We start from the raw sequence: 21,478 nt of genomic DNA, 5'->3' as shown, positions 1-21,478 counted from the left end.
GGCAGCAGGTCCCTGCCTGTGCAGCTAATGTGACCAAGGGGTGAAGGGGGTCCCACCCGTGCTTGACAATATTGTAAACAGGGCTGTCAGTGCTCCCGCTGTTGGGCAAACTACATAATGACACCATTTCCAACAGCCAAAGTGTTTTTGACATTATTTATTCAGGAAAATAAGTTTTCATATCTGCAAAAATCATGTTGATACCACTACATTTGCGTATCGGCCATCTGATACATTGTCTGTGCTCTACTTTAGATTTCTCAAATTCTCTGGAATGTTGATTTGTCATTTATTTTAACATGCAAATTGGGTGTATTGTGCGTTTCTCCGCATTCATTGACATTTTTAATTTCATCTACAATTTGATTTTTTTTTTTTTTTTTTTTTTTACAGAGGATGAAAATTCCGTCAAAAAAATTCCTCATGACAAATCTGCCGTGTTGCTGTCAATAAAAGAGCAATAATTGCACTTGTCTTCAGTGTTTCTTTTATTTCACAATGGTTTCACATAATTATAAAAGAGAATTTTTAAGTGTATTTATTTTTCAGTCGTCCCTTGTGATCAGTCATAATGTGGATTCTGTTCAGCCTGAAAAAGTTGAACAAAGATGGAACATTTTCTCTGACATCCACATAACGATGGGAGACAACTTTCTGGACACCAAAAAAAGTTCACAATGACCAAGAGAATGTTACAACAGAATCATTTCATATTTAATGCACTAATATGGATTTATATATGTGTGTGTGTTTTTCCCCACAATTATTGGCCAATATCATCAGTGTTGTCTTAAAGTGATGGTGAGTTTGAGAAAATGGTTTGTGTATGTGTAGTCACATGCTTAGATGGACATGAGTATCACAGCAATAATGGGCTTTTAGCGATTTGAACTCTTGTTCTTCTGGGGCAGTATGATTCTGCAACATACTTTGTTTTATGGGGGGAAAAAAAGAATTTAATGCACAAGATTTAAAATACTGCAGGGTTTTTTTTTTTTTTAAATGAGCAGGGTCCAAATTATACAAATCAGATCAAAATTAAGTTAGAGAAGTAAACCGTTACCTTTGTTTCACAGCAGTTCTGTTTGAAAACTCAAAATAAAAGCCACACCTCCACACAACCCTACTGAAAGAATTCTGTATGAATACAGCCACAAAGAACTTCTTCTTTGCCTATTTATTTCAATATATGAGGTTCTGAAGTGTCGTTTGAAATGAGCTTGTTTGTAATTTCTCTCAATTCCAGAAGCCTCAATTCCATTAACCTCTGCCCACCTCGTGTTAGATATAAGCTTTAATAACATGTACAATTTTAAAGAAGACATTGGTGATATGGAGGTTAGATAAGTGGTGGGTCAAAGTGGCAGGACACTAAATGGGCAAAAATTCACGTTAATGGTAGGTACAGGAACATAAGGAGAATGCTGTCAGAGTTTCCCTGTGTTGCCACATTTTTCAAGTGCCAAAAGTGCCCACTAAGGTCTTTGGCACCCAGGTGTGTCATTACGTTTTTGTTACCACCTATGAAGCCAGGTATGCACCACATAGAGGCCAAAGTTGCAGGACAGTCATTAACTTGTAGACTGTAGACAAGCCAGCAGATAAAATGTCCTGAATCGATTTATATTTATGTACCTAAAGTGTCCCACTCAAATTATGTCAAGCATTAAGAAAGTATGGGTAAATCTGACATGCTGTGGTTGTGCACAAACTAGATGAGTGAGGAGGGCACCCATGACAACAATGATGGAATTATTGAGGTTTTAGTGAGGTGACCTTGTGCACCAACTTTCACCTTGACACATGAAGTCTTTGTCGAGATACTGCATACACACTGACCACACAGACAGACATTCACACAGAGTCAAGCAGTTCCTAGACCTGCTCTGCCTTTGTATAACGACGAGCTAAGAACAGCAGTTCATAGTTTTCCTTTGTGCCTACTTGCCAATTCAAGCCTAGGTTTCAAACTTTTTCATTGTTATAGTTGTTAAACATTATGCGCATTTTCTGCAATCGCAGTCTCAAGAAAAGATTCTTGTAAGATCCCTAGATTTCGCTTTGAAGCTAATACTGGACAATGACTTGCTGTATCCTCGACTCAACGTGCAGGGTATGACAATTCCCAGAGAAGTCCATACATCAGCGCTTTGCACAAGACTAGTGTCCTGACAATTAGAGCAATTGATTGATATGATCGCTGTAGCCTTTTCCAATGCTGGATAAGAGGCATGTGCACACCACAGCATGCGCTGTTACATAAGGACTTAAATTCCAAAAATAAGTAAGATGGACAAACAGTATGTGCATTGGACAAAATATTGGATGTTATTTGACAGATGAACACAAACTGTTGACGCACAGTATTGGAAACATGACAACAAAAATATGAGACTACATATACATACATACATATATTAATAAGCTCTTTAATGTGGGATTTCCTTTCACTGTTGCAGTGTACTTTTATCATTGTGTTTATTTTGTTTAGTGTGTTGATTCCTGGGAAAGGCTTATATAAATAGATTATTATTATTATGATTATTATTATTATTATTATCATACCCATGATTTTTCAGTATATAAGTCACAGTGGAGTATAGGGCGCAGGACCTCCCAAACTAGTTAAAAAAATGACTTGTACTCCAAAAAAATACAGTACATTCTGACCAATCAGCATAACTGTAACAGTACTCTTTAGCAACGTCATCTCAAATGGCTGCACTGAGATGATGTGGACCACAACTGTATGAATTCTATGTTGACCAATAAGAATGCACCTTTATCTAGCATGGATAATACTGCGCTAGTCCCCCCTTATCAAATGCTGTATTTATGGTGGAATACTAGTCTTGTGTAAACGTGGATATATGCAGATCTGCAGGGAATTCTCGTGCCTGCATCACAAAGCAACAAATATCAATCATTTTAAAAAAGGAGAGTTGAAATTGCCAAAACAGCCAATGTACAGTGTCTTGTCCACAATCATTAATTGCAACATCAAACCTTTTGTGAAATGATCCAAGGTATTTCCTGTCTCTTAGACCACAGATGTGGTACTCTCTGGGTTGACTCGAAAAGGCCTGGTGCTCTTTCTCAGGTCCTGCAGCTGTTTGGCCGGCTTGCCCACACTCTCCTCAAACCTTCTCTCCACCACAGGAAGCACAATATCATGGAGGAAGGTGGCGTTCTGCAGGATGAAGGCCTTCTTCTCGGGGTCTTGTTCGCAACGGAGGCTGTAGTCCACGTGCTGCACGGCCACAAGGATGATCTCCCTCAGACTCTCCAGCAGCACCATGTGCAGTTCAGGGAAGTAGAGCTTCAAGCCTTCTTCCAAGAAGCTCATCAGCTGTTTTGTGAAGGCCACGACGGTGTAGCTCAGGTTCACCCAGCAGTCGTCACCAGTGTACTGCTCAAAGCTGCCCAGGCCACAGCTACGCATCTCCTCCTACAGACACACGCGGCACAGTGCTGTTGGCAGCTGAAGTATACACATTATCACACATATAAAACCCAAAATATGTACAGGTGTCCTGCTAGGGTTTATTTTTGCCAATCCTTGTTTTAATCCTTCAGCACTGGAATACTTCAACAAAAATTGGACATTTTTTGTAATTGGTGTTAACTAATATCTCACCAAATGTGAGCTAATCTGGTGAACCTGTGTGTGTGTGTGTATATATATATATATATATATATATATATATATACATATATATATATATACATACATACACACATATATACACACACATATATACACACATCAATATACATCGAGAATTACAATTTATACTTCAGATTAATTTCTTCCTTGAAAGTTAAAACATTTGCCAGGTTACTTTCTACATAATTAGTGTGAACAGTGATGTAATTATGTTTTATAACATGTATATAATCTTATTAGGCCACCAGGTAGCACACTATCTCTATGATACTACTCTCCACAATACTACTCTGGGTAACAGTGCAGTGGAAGGTGCATCTGAAGATCATATCACGATGCACCAGATCCGAATCACCTCCAAAAGTCAGTGGAGTCTTCCACGCCCTAATATCTATCAGTGGTGCAAATGTGGTGATAATCCATGAAGTAGTTTAAATTTTAATTTAACCTTTATTTAACCAAGTTCGTCCTATTGAGACCAAGACCTCTTTTGCAAGGGAGACCTGGACAATTAAAGTTTCCAATCCACCTAACTTGCATATACACAGCACCAGCTACTGTACTGGAGGGGCCTAGTAGTCAATATGTGGCACTGATTTCAAAATGCAGCTCTTTTCAACCAGATGTGTGGTGCCGTGACATGTCAATCATCTGTCTCCAATTAGATTTCAGGGGAGTCCAGTGCAACCCTGGCCTCCACTCTAGCTCTATCCATGCCAGGAAGTGTTCAACATTTGACATGTCCTGTTTTCACTGTGGACCTCAAAATTTGGCACTTCCTGTTTGGGACTCCCTGTACCATAAGCGAGCTTTGCGTCGCTTCGCTCATAATAATTATATAGAAGGTGATCTGTGGTGAATATTTACCTTGACAGAAACAAATTATTCAATGTATAAATTGGAATCTTTGATGTTTTCAGTTTCTATCTGTATATTTTATAAATCATTTATGACTCTTCTGCAAGAGTTCATTATTTCCCCAACTGGCTTTTCATGGTATCACAATACTGAAATCAAAAAGGTTTGGGACATTTTGCTCCTAAAAACTTTATTTGGCTCCTGAAAGTTTTGTGTTTCTGAGCCAATGGTTACTACATAAACCAGAGGGGGTCGACACATTTACATATCTGATTGACTGACCATCCATTCACACTGCACTTTATAGAGCACACACCTAAATTTCGAAAGACATGTTACTATGTAGGCCACTTGTGCAAACCCAGAAATAAATTCACAGGAATATTGGTGAGGTGGAGAATCACAAATAGATGTTTGCCTATAATTGTTCAGCCCTAACTGATTCTGCACATCAGCTCAGGACATCCGTATTCTGTACCATGATGGCAACCTGCCATTTAATCAGAAGTGGGAAGAAGAAGACACTGAAACAGCATAAAAGTGGACGTCACCTTGAGTTTAAGAAGAGCCTCGGGTGTCATAAGGTTTATCTTCCTCCATATCTCCTCAGAGTTTCGGTGCTTGGTGGCTTCAATGATGATATCCTTGTAGCTCTGCAGGGCTGCTTTGATGTCTTTGACCAGCAGGGACTGCAGGGTGAACGTCAGGTCGAGTCCAATGTCAATCAGATGCTTGCAGTGCTCCTTGGCCACTTTAACGCACTCTGCTACTGTCGACAGGCTCTCCTTACTGTCAAACACCTGGTTAAAACATGTCAATTCAGAATATCCGTCTTCATTCACAAGAACCAGTGCTTCACACAACTTTCAGCATCCTTGGATCCACAGGATGGCACATTTAAGCCAGCGAGAACCCTCACCAGGCCAGAAATATTTTAATAACACTGACAAGAGGAATCTGAGATTTCTAACATCTGCCAAGGGTTAACGAGGACTCTAAATAAAAGATGTGTGATTCACATTGTGACCCGGACTCTACCTAAATCTGGATTCCACAACACAATGCAATAATTGCATACTGATCCGGAATGGTCCGACTGACCAAGATGTTGTAATCTGATATTTAATTCACAAGCTAAAACAACAAAAATAGTGTCTTCCTGATCTTGGTTTTACATCGTGATGTCATATCTGTGAAGCAGTTTTGAGGTAATCCATAAAGTCTACAAAGTGAAATTCTGATCCAGAATCTAGATCTGGATCACCTCCACAAATTAATGGAGTCTTCCAAGGTCTAAGACCAATGTGTGGTGAAAATTTGTGGAAAATCCTTTAAGTAGTTTTGATGTAATACTCAAAATCCACCAAAATAAAGCGTACAAATTGAGATTCAGTGGAGTCTTCCATGGCCTCGTATCTATCTTTGGTGCAAATTTGGTGGGAATCTGTGAAGAAATTTTGATGTAATCCTTTAAAGACTACATAAAGTGAAATCTTGATCAAGAATCCGGCTTCGGATCACTTCCAAAATTCAGTAATATCTATCTATCTGTGGTGAAAATTACATCAAAATCCGTGCAGTAGTTTTGACATAAACCTGCTAACAGACAGACAAATAAAGAAATAAATAAATGAACACCAATGATTTTATTACATCCTTGGCGGACGTAATAATTCAGCCAAATGCCAATTAATCTGGATGTCAATAATTTCAGCACATATGTGGCACTTTGATTCTAAGTTCCTCTCACACAATCTTCTGCAGAGTAGCTGGTTTAATAACAATTGACAGTGCAATTAATCAACTTATCACTTTTCTTTAAACCTTCCTAGCAGTCATCTCACAGCCGTGCTTCAAATAAAGTTCAGTCACAGCGTCAATTGTGAATTTTTATTGTGGCCAGCCTGAGGCACACCTGTGCAATAATCATTGTGTCTAATCAGCATCTTGATATGTCACACCTGTGCGGTGGGATGGATTATCTCAGCAAAGAAGAAGTGCTCCCTAATGCAGATTTAGACAGATTTGTGAACAATATTTGAGAGAAATAGATCTTTTGTGTACATAGAAAATGTTTTAGATCTTTGAGTTCAGCAAATGAAAAATGGGAGCAAAAACAAAAGTGTTATGTTTATATTTTTGCTCAGTGTAATTGTAATAATGAGTGTTCAGTTTACAGCAAACTATTTTCTAATACAAGTCCAGACTTCATATTTGGCAACAGCAACATAAAATGCCCCTTTTCAAAATTTTAAATCATACTATCAAAACTAAACCATCTTTGCAAGCATTCAAAAGGACTTTTGGAAAGTTACAACCTCCATACAGGACCTTCTATCATCTTTTGTCTCCGTACCTGCTTGCTGAAGGCATCCACAAACATCTTCATGGCTGATCTTGACCACACCACAAAGGCGGAGTAGCATCCGGTGTTTCCCGCAAAGTCCATCTCGAACTCTTTGGCTGTCTCCAACAGGCTCGTGAAGAAGATGTTGCAGAGTTTGTGGATGTACAGCAACGTGGCTCCTTCAATGCGAAGCTGCCGTATGGCCGTTTGGACCGCTGCGGCGCGGTTCTTCAGAAACAGCTCACAAGCTTTGGTGGATTGGCCTGGAATGAAAGAAAAGAACACTTTTTAAAGTTTACAAATGAGAAAAGGGGAACATTCTGTGTTCTTTTAAAAGATAGGATAGTTCATCCAAATAAATTCTGTTTTAAAGGTAAAGGGTGGTCACACAAACTATGAGCACACAGTCAATACCTAAGGCAGCAAATTAACACTTACAGTACAGCCCCAGGATATCAGGTCCTATAGAAAAATGTATGATAAAATTCCCAGAATGAGTTATAGCAAATCAGTGGGTTAAAATTATGATTATATACGCGGTCAAAGTTATTAAAAGTAACAGTTTAAACTGCATCATATGCTTGGTCACCAAAGAATTTAGCCACATAACACAATAACATAAAAGCTAAGCATAACACGGTGCACACTTTTCCTTTTTGCAATCCTGTTATTTCAGCCAAATCAGTGGCACCGTCACCATTTTTACAGGATGTAGACAGTTAATACCTACACATTTTTGGTTTTAAAACCAATTAACATGTTATACTTGTCAACATTTTAAATTTGGACCTCTGTGTAATCCTTAACTAAGCCCTACCTGGCAGTCTGGGAAGGTTATCATACATTTAAGTGTACTGATCTCAAACTGTGTTTTGTCACCTTAACTACTTAAAAAAAAAAAAAAAAAAAAAACTTTAAATGTGCGTGATCCATGTAAACCTAGGTTGTAGCAAATGCATAAAAAAATTACAATTTTTAAGATATTAAAGGATACATTATAGGTTATTCTGCTTGTTATCCTGGGCCTAAAAAGTGTAACAGGGTCAAAATGGTCTTTTTTTTTTCAAAATTCATTATGTAAAGTATACACATGTATCCCTTTCAAATGCAACCTTCTGAATTTAATCATTCCATTTAGTTTTTGAGAAAAAGCCAATTAATGTGACATAAATAAATGGATAATGTATTGGAATTCAAAACGTTTTTGTCGATTTTCTTGGAATTGACCTTTTTTGCAAAGAAATATCACTATTCAGTCAAATTTCATGCAAAATCACAGAACTGGTGTTAAAATGTTCTGAAGAACCCGTTCTTTCATAATATACCAGATTTAAAGACTGCATTGAGTCTTTAAACCTTGACTTGATTTGAAGACGCAGGGACATGAACGTCAATGCCAATATAAGTGTGAACCTCTTGATATGTTAGATACATTTAGTGGTGATAACTGAGTCCAGAAAGCTATTTAAAGTCTGGATATTAATCTTGATCCAGGTCAACCCTCACCAAATTCAAAAATATGTTATGATATTATGACATCACTGGAGATAAAATAAATAAGGACCTAATCTGATCAGCTGGGAGACAGCTCGCCGTGTAGCCTTGGGGCCTCCTCGAAGAGACCGATCTGGAGAGAGCTCGAACACCAGGACCTCTGTCAGCTGCCGAACGCGCTCATCCACCTTGAACCTGAGCTCTTTCACCTTTTGAGTGACTGGCTGATCTTTGAGAAACTCGTTGAACTTATCCAGTAGGTCCACAGCACCCTCAAAGTCCCTCTGGGCAATACAGACGTCCAAATCCTCCGGTAGTTCCTGGAGCCACTCAACGCTCAGGTTCACACTTTCGTCAGTGTTGGCTGGCTCCTCATAATCCTCATCGAAAGGATTGGTGGAGCTGGACACTTCTGCCCTTGCTGGAGACGCAGGAACTTCCTGTTCTTTCTTGTTCCTGTCCTTAGTAACTTTGTTCTTCTTGGTTTCATCCAGGATCTCCAGCCACTCTTTCTTGATTTTGCTATTCTCCGCCTGGAAGATACGACTATCTGGGAACATGAGGATCTTGAACATGTCTTTCATGGGAGGGTTGTCCTTTACATTGACAACAGCAAAGCTCTCCAGGTCGTATAGAGCATTATATTTGTACTTCACTGCGCCACGGCGGTTTGGCAACCAGGTGGCGATTAAGAGACAGTCATTCATCAGGAAAGCGTGGACCTTCTGGATGGGGGACATGTTGTCCACGTCATATTCTTGGAGATCACCATTGTAGACCAAGTGTCTCCCCGGCGTGTCCATGATGCTCTTACCCCCCTCCACTTTCTCCAGCAGAGAGGTCAGCGTTCTCTGCTTGAGCTCCTCTGTTTCCTTGGGGAAGGCGGCCTGCATTTCTTTGGAGGTCTCGTCCTTGTCTGTGGACAGCAGGGCCTGAGTGATGCTCTCCATGATGCTCTTCTGCTCCGTCAAAATGTGACTCAGCTGATACATTTCGCTCTCCAAGAACGAAATCTCTTTGGCCGTCTCGATGAACTGCCTGTAGTTCTTATAGACGTTTTTCTTCATTTTTTGGGCCGTTTCGTCGGCCAGGTTTTGGATTTTCTGCCGATGTTCTTGCAAATCGCTGTCGCCGTCCGACTGCTGCGACAACATTTTCACGTAAAGCTGCGGGTCAAAATTTGGCGACTCCAGCAGTTTCCGTATGCGAACTGCAGACTCCGTCATCTTGTATCGTGTAAAATGTACTCGTTTAAGCGAAGAAAATAGCGTTAAAATCTAAAGCTTTAGCGCAGACGGAAACACAAAGAGACAGCGCTCCACATCCGCTTACAAAACCAAAACAGGAAGTTGTAAAATTGTTGACCAATCGCAATATGAGATGATGATGATGATGATGATGATGATGATGATTCTTCTTCTTCTTCTTCTTCTTCTTCTTCTTCTTCTTCTTCTTCTTCTTCTTCTTCTTCTTCTTCTTCTTCTTCTTCTTCTTCTTCTTCTTCTTCTTCTTCTCTTATTTAGCCGACTAGACGCAACAATACGAGATTCAAAGAAGAAGAAGAAATAGCCTGGCCAACAAGTCGTAACGTTTAGTCACATGTTTTTTTTTTGTTATAATAATAATAATAATAATAATAATAATAATAATAATAATAATAATAATAATAAATAGCCTGGCCAACAAGTTGTAACGTTAATTAGATGTTTTTTTGGTTGTTATGGTTTATATTTCAACAACACACAACACGTAAGCATGTACACGGCCAAATAATAATAATAATAATAATAATAAGAAGAAAAAAATAAAATAATAGTGTGACCTACAAGTCGCAACGTTTAATCATGTGTTTTTTTGGTTATTATGGTTTATATTCAACTACAACACAGTTTCAACATGTAATATTTGCTCGGTCATTGTATAACAATAATAATAATAATAATAATAATAATAATAATAATAATAATAATGCATTTTGCCAACAAATGAAACATATCGAAAGCTTTGTCAATTTCACAACGTTAATCAAGTCAAGGATGGAAACTTTGCGTCATTAAATAATTTAACAAAAAATAATAAAACCAACAAGGGGAGACTAAGTATTTTATTTTTATAACCATAAACGGAAGTTGTTTAGTTGTATTCCGGTTAAGATGAAGTAAGTGCGGGCTCGCGGAGTCTGTTCGGGAAATTTGTGTTTGCTACAAAATATATATTTTATGTATTTATAAGGCAAACGCTGTTTTTGTGGTACAAGATTTTACAGTCTGTTTATGTCGTTACTTGCGCGACAGCTCTATGTGAGTTGTATTACTGTTAAGTAGCTAAAACTAGCCGCTCGGTTAGCAAGTAGGTGACGTCACATGTGTTTCCGCTGTCATGGACGAAGACTTTTTGCTCGCTCTTCAGCTGCAGGAGCAGTTTGACAATGAATATGCGAGTTCCTCGTTTTCTTCGAACGGTTTTGAGGAGACAGACTTTGGACGCAGCAGTAAAAGACAGAAGGTGGTGGCATGTGGACCTCTGTCCATTGTGGACGAGACGTGGGAGATGCTGGACCCCAGTCCGGATGTCAGGGCCTTGTTTCTGGACTTCAACGACAGGTTCTTCTGGGGTAAACTCAGTGGAGTTGAAGTTAAGTGGAGTCCCAGAATGACACTGTAAGTGTCTTTATCCTTTCAGTAGTGTGTTTGCTGTGTATGGAATGATCTGTTGCTGTTTTACAAATCGAAAACTTAGCAGCTGTTTTTCTCAAATCTTTATGAAAGCTGGGTGTCCCATTTTTACCTCCTTTCCCACAGATGTGCTGGTGTATGTTCTTATGAAGGCCGAGGTGGTCTTTGTTCCATCAGACTCAGTGAACCTCTGCTGAAGCTGAGACCCAGAAAAGATTTGGTGGAGGTGAGATGGACAGTGACATCGAGCTATTCCTTTTTCACAGTATGGTATACAAATAATGAATCTTTATGAGTGCAATGGTAAGAATCTTTCACCGGATAAAATATTATTTCCATTTGAATGAAAAAAAAAACATTTATTATTTGTTTTTATATAACGGCTGAGTGGATCCTTGTCATTTGATTGGTGGTTTGTATGTCACATGACAGGGATTATTGTCCCATTTGCGTTGCATTGCATTTAGAGTGCGATTTGCTTCCATTTAGAGTGCAAATTTGGTACCATTGTACTCAGCACATGCACACATCTGCACACACATACAACACAAGTGCGTGCACACACACAAAACAAATCCACTGCACTATAAGCCGTCTGGAGGCTGTTAGCAGGAAGTTAGAATGAAAAGCTGGACTAATTTCTCTGATTTTTTTTTTTTTTTTTCTGCTGCACTGAGGAAATACACAAGTAGGAAGTCACTGCACAGCATCGCCAGTTTGTGTTGGACTTTAGCAGCAGTGGAACACCAAAATGTAAGTCCATTTTCTGTTTATAAATTAATAAAATATCAAATCACAAGGATGTATTTTAGCCGTTATATAAAACGAATAATGACTGTTTTTACATTCTTTCAATGGAACGAATTGAACTCATAAACATTCATTATTTGTATACCATTCAAATGAAAAAACATTATTTGTTTTATATAATGGCTAAAATACATCCTTGTGATTTGATATTTTATTAATTTATAAACAACAGAAAATGGAACATTCCATCTTTCACTGAATTAAATATTTTTTCCATTGACCAAATAGATCCTTGTCATTTGACATTTTATTAATTTATAAACAAGAGAAAAGGTACTTACGTTTGGTGTGCGTCACTGGTCCTTTGAGGTCAACAGTCCAACACGAACTTTAAATAGGAATCCAGTCCAATCCAGAATTGTTCTTAGACAACTTGCAAGAACAGTCAGATAGTTCAAAAACAATCCTGATGACGTAGTCCATCACAGATGCTATGCACTGACTTAGTGTACAGACTGTTCTCTGCTTTTCTCAGTCCAGCAAAAAATCGCAACATAAATATGTCAAGCTCTTCATCCGACAGCGGTTCCACTTCACCTATAGACGTCCCAGTTTTTTTTAGCAAAGTGCCGTCGCCGGTGGTGTGCGCTTGTGGTGGTCACAGCGTGCAATGGTACAAATCATATGGAACCAAATTTGCATGCTAAATGGAACCAAAATTGCACAGTAAATGGAGCGCAATGGCAAATGGGACAAATGATCAATATCACATGACATACAAACCATCAATCAAATTACAAGGATTTATTTGGGTGTTATATAATATACAAATAAGAATATTTCATCATTCCCCTCATGAAATATTCTTACCATTGTACAAATGAAAAGACATTCATTGTTTGTTTTATACAAAACCTAAAGCAGATTCTTGTCATTTGATATTTTAACTTTTAAACAAGAGAAAGGGGACTTACATTTTAGTGTGCGTCATTAGTCCTTTGAGGTCAAGAGGTTCCAAACAGTGCAACACAAATTTCAAATAGCAATCCAATCCAAAATTGTTTATTAGGTAATCTCCTTTGGCGAATACCTCCAGACGGCTTACAGCATACTGGATTTGTTTTTTTGTTGTGTGTGTGTGTGTGTGTGTGTGTGTGTGTGTGTGTGTGTGTGTGTGTGTGTGTGTGTGTGTGTGTGTGTGTGTGTGTGTGTGTGTGTGTGTGTGTGTGTGTGTGTGTGTGTGTGTGTTAGTGTTAGAAGAATGAGCACCATCAATAATCTTGTTCAAATCGCTGTCTGTCACCAAGACAGACCTGCCATGTTTGTTTTCAAACTAAGCGCTGTTACCGTGTCAGAGGTTGCGAGCGTTCTAGTGTGAGCGTGTGGCCTGTCGATGCTTGATTGCTACATGCACAGAAAGATGATATGTTGTGTTTTTCCGTTAAATTGGCCACGGCATGCAATGGTGCAAAATATATGGAACCATAGTCGCACAGTAAATGGAACAACATTACAAATTGAACAAATGATCAATATCATGTGACATACAAACCACCAATCAAATGACAAGGATCTATTTCAGGTGTTATGTAATGTCCAGTAACAAGCGCTGTGATTGTGTAGTATCCATTAAGAACCCACCGGGATTACTGCGAGATAAAGAGGACATTGTCTCATTGAAGGTGTACAGGAGCCAAAATTGACCCTCTCAAAAGTTAGGGTTAGGGTTAGGCTAAGGACTGTGCATAAACCGTAGCTACATTTACATGGACAGTAATATTCTGATCTTGAATGTGAGGCATCACTGTAAAGTGCTTTGACTGTGACATCACAATATACTCGTAAATGCAGTCTATTAACCATTTCCAGTTAGGAGTGGTGGCCAAGTGGTTAGTGCACTTGGTTTCAGTGCAGAAGGTTCTGGGTTCAAATCCCACTCCTGCCACATTTCTCCATGCAGTGTGGAGTTGTGTCAAGAAGGGCATCCGGCGTAAAACCTGTGCCAAAATCAACATGCAGATCCACCTGGAAAAAAGTGGGAAAAAAAAAAAAAAAAAAAAACAGGATCAGCAGAAGGAATTAACCATTTACTGGTGCTCCACTGTCCTTGTACATCAAATCAAATCAATTTTATTTATATAGCGCCAAATCACAACAAACAGTTGCCCCAAGGCGCTTTATATTGTAAGGCAAAGGCATACAATAATTACGGAAAAATCCCAACGGTCAAAACGACCCCCTATGAGCAAGCACTTGGCGACAGTGGGAAGGAAAAACTCCCTTTTAACAGGAAGAAACCTCCAGCAGAACCAGGCTCAGGGAGGGGCAGTCTTCTGCTGGGACTGGTTGGGGCTGAGGGGAGAGAATCAGGAAAAAGACATGCTGTGGAAGAGAGCAGAGATCAGTCACTAATGATTGAATGCAGAGTGGTGCATACAGAGCAAAAAGAGAAAGAAACACTCAGTGCATCATGGGAACCCCCCAGCAGAACCAGACTCAGGGAGGGGCAGTCTTCTGCTGGGGCTGGTTGGGGCTGAGGGGAGAGAATCAGGAAAAAGACATGCTGTGGAAGAGAGCAGAGATCAGTCACTAATGATTGAATGCAGAGTGGTGCATACAGAGCAAAAAGAGAAAGAAACACTCAGTGCATCATGGGAACCCCCCAGCAGTCTAAGTCTATAGCAGCATAACTAAGGGATGGTTCAGGGTCACCTGATCCAGCCCTAACTATAAGCTTTAGCAAAAGTAGAGAGGGTGTCTGTCTCCCTGATCCGAATTGGGAGCTGGTTCCAGAGGAGAGGAGCCTGAAAGCTGAAGGCTCTGCCTCCCATTCTACTCTTACAAACCCTAGGAACTACAAGTAAGCCTGCAGTCTGAGAGCGAAGCGCTCTATTGGGGTGATATGGTACTACGAGGTCCCTAAGATAAGATGGGACCTGATTATTCAAAACCTTATAAGTAAGAAGAAGAATTTTAAATTCTATTCTAGAATTAACAGGAAGCCAATGAAGAGAGGCCAATATGGGTGAGATATGCTCTCTCCTTCTAGTCCCTGTCAGTACTCTAGCTGCAGCATTTTGAATTAACTGAAGGCTTTTCAGGGAACTTTTAGGACAACCTAATAATAATGAATTACAATAGTCCAGCCTAGAGGAAATAAATGCATGAATTAGTTTTTCAGCATCACTCTGAGACAAGACCTTTCTAATTTTAGAGATATTGCGCAAATGCAAAAAAGCAGTCCTACATATTTGTTTAATATGCGCATTGAATGACATATCCTGATCAAAAATGACTCCAAGATTTCTCACAGTATTACTAGAGGTCGGGGTAATGCCATCCAGAGTAAGGATCTGGTTAGACACCATGTTTCTAAGATTTGTGGGGCCAAGTACAATAACTTCAGTTTTATCTGAGTTTAAAAGCAGGAAATTAGACGTCATCCATGTCTTTATGTCTGTAAGACAATCCTGCAGTTTAGCTAATTGGTGTGTGTCCTCTGGCTTCATGGATAGATAAAGCTGGGTATCATCTGTGTAACAATGAAAATTTAAGCAATGCTGTCTAATAATACTGCCTAAGGGAAGCATGTATAAAGTGAATAAAATTGGTCCTAGCACAGAACCTTGTGGAACGCCATAATTAACCTTAGTCTGTGAAGAAGATTCCCCATTTACATGAACAAATTGTAATCTATTAGATAAATGTGATTCAAACCACCGCAGCGCAGTACCTTTAATACCTATGGCATGCTCTAATCTCTGTAATAAAATGTTATGGTCAACAGTATCAAAAGCAGCACTGAGGTCTAACAGAACAAGCACAGAGATGAGTCCACTGTCTGAGGCCATAAGAAGATCATTTGTAACCTTCACTAATGCTGTTTCTGTACTATGATGAATTCTGAAACCTGACTGAAACTCTTCAAATAGACCATTCCTCTGCAGATGATCAGTTAGCTGTTTTACAACTACCCTTTCAAGAATTTTTGAGAGAAAAGGAAGGTTGGAGATTGGCCTATAATTAGCTAAGATAGCTGGGTCAAGTGATGGCTTTTTAAGTAATGGTTTAATTACTGCCACCTTAAAAGCCTGTGGTACATAGCCAACTAATAAAGATAGATTGATCATATTTAAGATCGAAGCATTAATTAATGGTAGGGCTTCCTTGAGCAGCCTGGTAGGAATGGGTCTAATAAACATGTTGATGGTTTGGAGGAAGTAACTAATGAAAATAACTCAGACAGAACAATCTGAGAGAAAGAGTCTAACCAAATACCGGCATCACTGAAAGCAGCCAAAGAGAATGATATGTCTTTGGGATGGTTATGAGTTATGGTTACATCTGGAGTTTTAAATCAAAATGCACGTCCATGCCATATTTGTGGAGATCCACGTGGAGAATCACGTAATGTTGTTGTCCACTCAGCTGCTTCCTTTTGTTTGGGGTCATCACAGTGGATACAGCCAGATCTGCATTGGTATTTGGCAAAAGTTTTATGTCGGATGCCCTTCCTGACACAACTCCAGTCTTACCTAGAGAAACACACTGCCCCTGGTGTTCCAAAAAGGTCTATGTGACTCACCAGCTGTACTGTGTATGAAACTAAAAAAGATATGCTATGAATGCGTCAATCTAGTCATTCTCAAAATGGAGAGCTTAAATGATGGTAGGTGATGAGGCCATCATAAGTCATCTCAAGCTCAGTTCTACAGTTGGCAAAAGAAAGTTGCTTGAAACTCAGAATTTTAGGCTCCAATAAAAACCTGTTCGGCTGTAAATGGATAGATTTTTTTTTTTTTATACAGGTTTTTCTGCATTTGTTTGTTATTCTTTTCCCAGACTCTCCTGCATGAAATGATCCATGCTCTGCTGTTTGTAACCCAGAACAACCGAGACAGAGAGGGTCATGGACCTGAGTTCTGCAAACATATGAACCGGATCAACAAGGCCAGTGGGACAAATATTACAGTACGTATCTCCTCTATTACATGTTTTAAGCACTTCACGTTTATTAGTTGAGTTTTTAGTGAGTACAGTCATATTTCCTCACAGTTACAAACCTTGTATATTTACTCTGTCCTGTTGTCAGATCTACCACAGTTTCCACGATGAGGTTGATGTGTACCGACAGCACTGGTGGCGATGCAGCGGGCCCTGCCAGAACCGCAGACCTTACTTTGGTTATGTGAAGAGGGCCATGAACAGAGCTCCCTCTGCTCTGGATCCCTGGTGGGAAGATCATCAAAGAACATGTGGTGGAACCTACACCAAAATCAAAGAGCCTGAGGGATATAGAAAAAAAGGCAAGACAGATGGCAAAAAGAACAAAGAAATCTCAGAGAAGGCGGCTGCGGGAAATGAAAACTCTTCTTGTATAAGTACAGGTGAAAATATTTCTATAGATGTAGATCTGATGGGCTAAATGCTGTGTTGTTTTGTTCTGTTGCTGTCCACACTGGTTGCAGTGCATGTGTATATTAGAGCAGCTTGGAGCGTTTATTTCCAGACATGTGCTGAATGACATCACACAAATGTGTCTCCGCTTCCCCAGAATTGTGTCCTGTAGGAGGCAGTAGTGAGTTTGTACAGCTGTCCCTTCTCTTTGTGTCTGTGCTTGTAGAGGGGCTCTCTCTTTGTTTTGGCTCCTCTTTGTCTCTTGTCTCTGTTTCTCAGTATGTCTCTGAGTGTCACGGCCTGTCTGAATGTGTCTCGCTGAGAGACCAGATGGACAGATACTGAGATGTAGACAGTCACACACTTGTAAGTGCGTCTGTCCATCCATTTTCTAAACTCCCTCATTCCAACTGCCTAAACTCTTTGGTACATTTCAGTGAAATGTCACACTGGAAGCACTCGGTGAGAAAGAAAATAATTGTAGTCGGACATCTTCAGGGGGAAATAGTTGCTTGCTTTAATTTTATTTCTACATGTCTACGAGAAAGTCGTGCCAGTTTAACTGATTTCGCAAGAGTGTGACCATGAAGGCTTTTTAGATGAAGCAACGTCAGGTTAGCAGTCTCAACAGGACAGCGGTGGTGTGGACACAAACTTTGAAGCAGTTAGCACTGCTAGCTGTTAGCAATGTCTGTGCTTACTGATTTATTGACTGTGGCTGGACAAATGAAAGGATCTAAAGACACAAATGCAATAATTCTGCAAGTTATACATGACCGTCATGTATAACCTGCAGAACTTTGAAATATTGAAGCCCTGTGAAGCAAGAAATAGCGTTGTCACTAACAGCGTCTCTCCATGGCAGCACACAGTAACTCTGTGTCCATTGTGTCCAGGCTAAATTGTAGGGGATCTGAGAGCAGCTAGGGAGGTGATGGTCTAGTGGTTAAGCAGTAAGAGCAGAGGATCCTCGCTTCAAACCCTCGTCTGGCTGGAAAATCACTAAGGGCCCTTGTGCAAAGTCCTTAATCCCCAAGTTGCTCCCGGTTTGTAGTGAGCAACTTGCATGGCAGCACCTTGATATTGGTGTGTGTGTGTGTGTGTGTGTGTGTGTGTGTGTGTGTGTGTGTGTGTGTGTGTGTGTGTGTGTGTGTGTGTGTGTGTGTGTGTGTGTGTGTGTGTGTGTGTGTGTGTGTGTGTGTGAATGCGAGGCATCACTGTAAAGTGCTTTGAGCTTCTGATATAGATGGAAAAGCGCTCTATAAATGCAGTTAATTTAGCTAAGGAGCGGAGATGCAGTGTGTTGGCCGACCATCGTGTGGATACGCCCTTGAGTACATCAACCGTGTCCCAGCTGTGAGTCAAAAAGTTGGCCAGACGGGAGTCAAAAGCAGAGTAAGCAGCTTATCGAGAAGAGATGGTCTTCAAACAAAAATCAAAGGTGGATGAACCTTGTTAGCAAGGGATTGCACTCGTTTTAGGGAGCCATCCCCTGACAGAAAACCAGGTCTAAGAAAGGAGTTTGGTCATTGGTCCGTTTACCAAACACTGTTAAAAGAAATGAGCTTACAGATACCAAAAATCAGAATATATCCAATCAAAGCTGGTGCACTGTATTCTGTCTATACAAGGAGGTTTAGAACTGAGGGGAGATGTTCTATGGAGGCCCACTGATAGTCATTTAAAAATCCTGAATGTCCAGAATAGGTTCTGTCACATCGCCCTTGATGTCATCCTTTAATGGTTACTACAGACAGATGCAGTAGAGCAAGCTACAGCACTGGCCACTGAATGTGGTGTGATTGAGGCCAGCATCAGGAAGCATCAACGAAATTGTAAAAAAAAAAAAAAGAGGCATTATACAATCAGTTCCTCAGGATCATGAAAAAAATGAGCCTTAAAACTGAACTTTCCTTGTTATTTCTGATCTTATTTATGTACATAATTTTTAGACTGAATTGTTCAGTCGGAGTTCCAGAACCAAAAATTGGAAGTCTCTTTCATACATGCACTGCTACCCTGAACTGAAAGCCACGTGTCCATATAGCATGCTAAGAAACGCTTCATCCGAGCATCTCAACGCTTCATTAAAAATAAAAAAAAACTCTCCTTGTGGGATTTGTTTCTTTGACAGTAATAAACAGCTAACTAGCCTCTGAGTCATAGAGACCCATTAATCCATTTTTGTGTTGTTGTTCTGCAGCCTAATCTAGAAGTTGACAGGTAATTTTCTGAGCCTTTTGAAAAGTGACCAAATTGCATGTATTTGTATTAAGTTTGCTGATGTATTCACTGATAAAACCCACCACTAGAGGTTAAATACCCGGATGACCGACCTCGAGAATATGAAAAATGTCTCTACTTAAATTTTACAAAAATAAATAAACTACTTTTTTATGCCAGGGGCTCCAAATTTGTTTCTATATCTCCAATTTTCCTGAGATAGTTATACCCCGTCCTACGCCGGGTGCGCATTTAAAACCTCACTCCATTTGGGAGTCTTATCTTAGGGACCTCATAGTACCATATCACCCCAATAGAGCGCTTCGCTCTCAGACTGTAGGCTTACTTGTAGTTCCTAGGGTTTGTAAGAGTAGAATGGGAGGCAGAGCCTTCAGCTTTCAGGCTCCTCTCCTGTGGAACCAGCTCCCAATTCAGATCAGGGAGACAGACACCCTCTCTACTTTTAAGATTAGGCTTAAAACTTTCCTTTTTGCTAAAGCTTATAGTTAGGGCTGGATCAGGTGACCCTGAACCATCCCTTAGTTATGCTGCTATAGACTTAGACTTCTTGGGGGTTCCCATGATGCACTGAGTGTTTCTTTCTCTTTTTGCTCTGTATGCACCACTCTGCATTTAATCATTAGTGATTGATCTCTGCTCCCCTCCACAGCATGTCTTTTTCCTGGTTCTCTCCCTCAGGCCCAACCAGTCCCAGCAGAAGACTGCCCCTCCCTGAGCCTGGTTCTGCTGGAGGTTTCTTCCTGTTAAAAGGGAGTTTTTCCTTCCCACTGTTGCCAAGTGCTTGCTCACAGGGGGTCGTTTTGACCGTTGGGGTTTTTCCGTAATTATTGTATGGCCTTGCCTTACAGTATAAGGCGCCTTGGGATAACTGTTTGTTGTGATTTGGCGCTATATAAATAAAATTGATTTGATTTGGTCATACCACCACCCCTTTGACAAGGTCTAGATAACACCCTGCAGCTACCGTAAGTTGCTTGAAAAAGCACTGCAGTCACATCACGATGCCTTCCTGAAACGTTCAGACAGAGATTTCCAACCTAAAGTACTTTACAGTCCGTCAGTGGGGTTTCACAGTGTGCTCCTCCGGCGCAGTAATTGAAGAGTTTATCTGATCAGTTACCTCTAAGAAAATTTGCTGCTTGATTTTTACTTCGTTTGTTCTCTCTGTACCAGGTTCTGGGTTCCAAGATATAAGGAACATTGTTCCCTTTAGTGGGAAAGGATTTGTGCTTGGAAGGACGTCTCAGGCCTCCACATGTTCTACCCCATCTGCAAAACCATTAGTGCCTGTCATGGATGTTTCCTCATCCAGCCCCATCTCTTCGCCCAAGAAATTCTCCTCCCCGACATCGCTGTCCAGAATTCCTTCTTCCCATGTTAACCCAACGCAAGGAATCTCCAGCACCTCTACCTCAGGTCAGAACCGACCCATAAAGAGGTCAGTCAGTAACACTAAAGTCTTTGTTAACATCAGCGGATCACCAGTAAGAATCTCAAAACCACATGGCAGCATCAAAGCAAACAGGGAGTGTGAAGAAATCCCAAAGATCAGACAGACAGCCATCAATGACCTCTTCAACAACACTGGTGTCAAGACAACAGCAAGTCAAACCTCAGCAGGAAGTTCTGGTCTCACTGGAACTACATCTCCACGTGGAGTTCCACTAGGAACCCACAGTGACTGTGTATCAGGAGCTGCTGGTGGGAGCTTGACCTCGAGAAAGAGGCTGCTGGATGAATGCCGGAGCTCCGCTACGATGTTTGACTTTTTTCAGAGGACTGTAAGCACTGATTCATCAGCGCCCAACTCATCTTCAGTGAGGCAAAGCACCTCCGGTGCCAGCTCCTCCTCCTCCTCGCTGACTGTCAACTGTCCCGTCTGTCAAACGAAGGTGCTGGAGTCAAACATCAACCAGCATCTTGATAGCTGCCTTTCCTGATCAGGAAAGCATGTGAAGGTGATGTTCCTGTAAATATTCTCACACATCTTTAACTTTTCCTCTCAGGTTTGGTGTTTTCTGATGTTTCAGTCACATGTTTCTCATT

General features: G+C 40.4%; 2 protein-coding genes across 2 annotated transcripts; one reads left to right on the top strand and one right to left on the bottom strand.

Annotated features, from left to right (window-relative positions):
* Positions 1-486: 486 nt before the first annotated feature.
* Positions 487-9,697, bottom strand: exoc8 (exocyst complex component 8). Its single transcript, XM_034162115.1, has 4 exons — positions 8,437-9,697; positions 6,882-7,135; positions 5,077-5,325; positions 487-3,448 (listed from the first exon to the last, which is right to left on the bottom strand). Exons 1-4 carry the CDS (start codon positions 9,590-9,592, stop codon positions 3,041-3,043), a joined length of 2,067 nt encoding a protein of 688 aa, XP_034018006.1. The 5' UTR covers positions 9,593-9,697; the 3' UTR covers positions 487-3,040.
* An 829-nt stretch (positions 9,698-10,526) lies between these two features.
* LOC117503308 (sprT-like domain-containing protein Spartan) lies at positions 10,527-21,478 on the top strand. The gene is made up of 5 exons (XM_034162523.1): positions 10,527-11,026; positions 11,168-11,267; positions 16,634-16,762; positions 16,884-17,178; positions 20,606-21,478. Exons 1-5 carry the CDS (start codon positions 10,746-10,748, stop codon positions 21,370-21,372), a joined length of 1,572 nt encoding a protein of 523 aa, XP_034018414.1. The 5' UTR covers positions 10,527-10,745; the 3' UTR covers positions 21,373-21,478.

The sequence above is a fragment of the Thalassophryne amazonica genome, chromosome 21, assembly GCF_902500255.1.
Source record: "Thalassophryne amazonica chromosome 21, fThaAma1.1, whole genome shotgun sequence".
Lineage (NCBI taxonomy): Eukaryota > Metazoa > Chordata > Actinopteri > Batrachoidiformes > Batrachoididae > Thalassophryne > Thalassophryne amazonica.
This window is presented reverse-complemented; position numbering and strand designations above follow the sequence as displayed.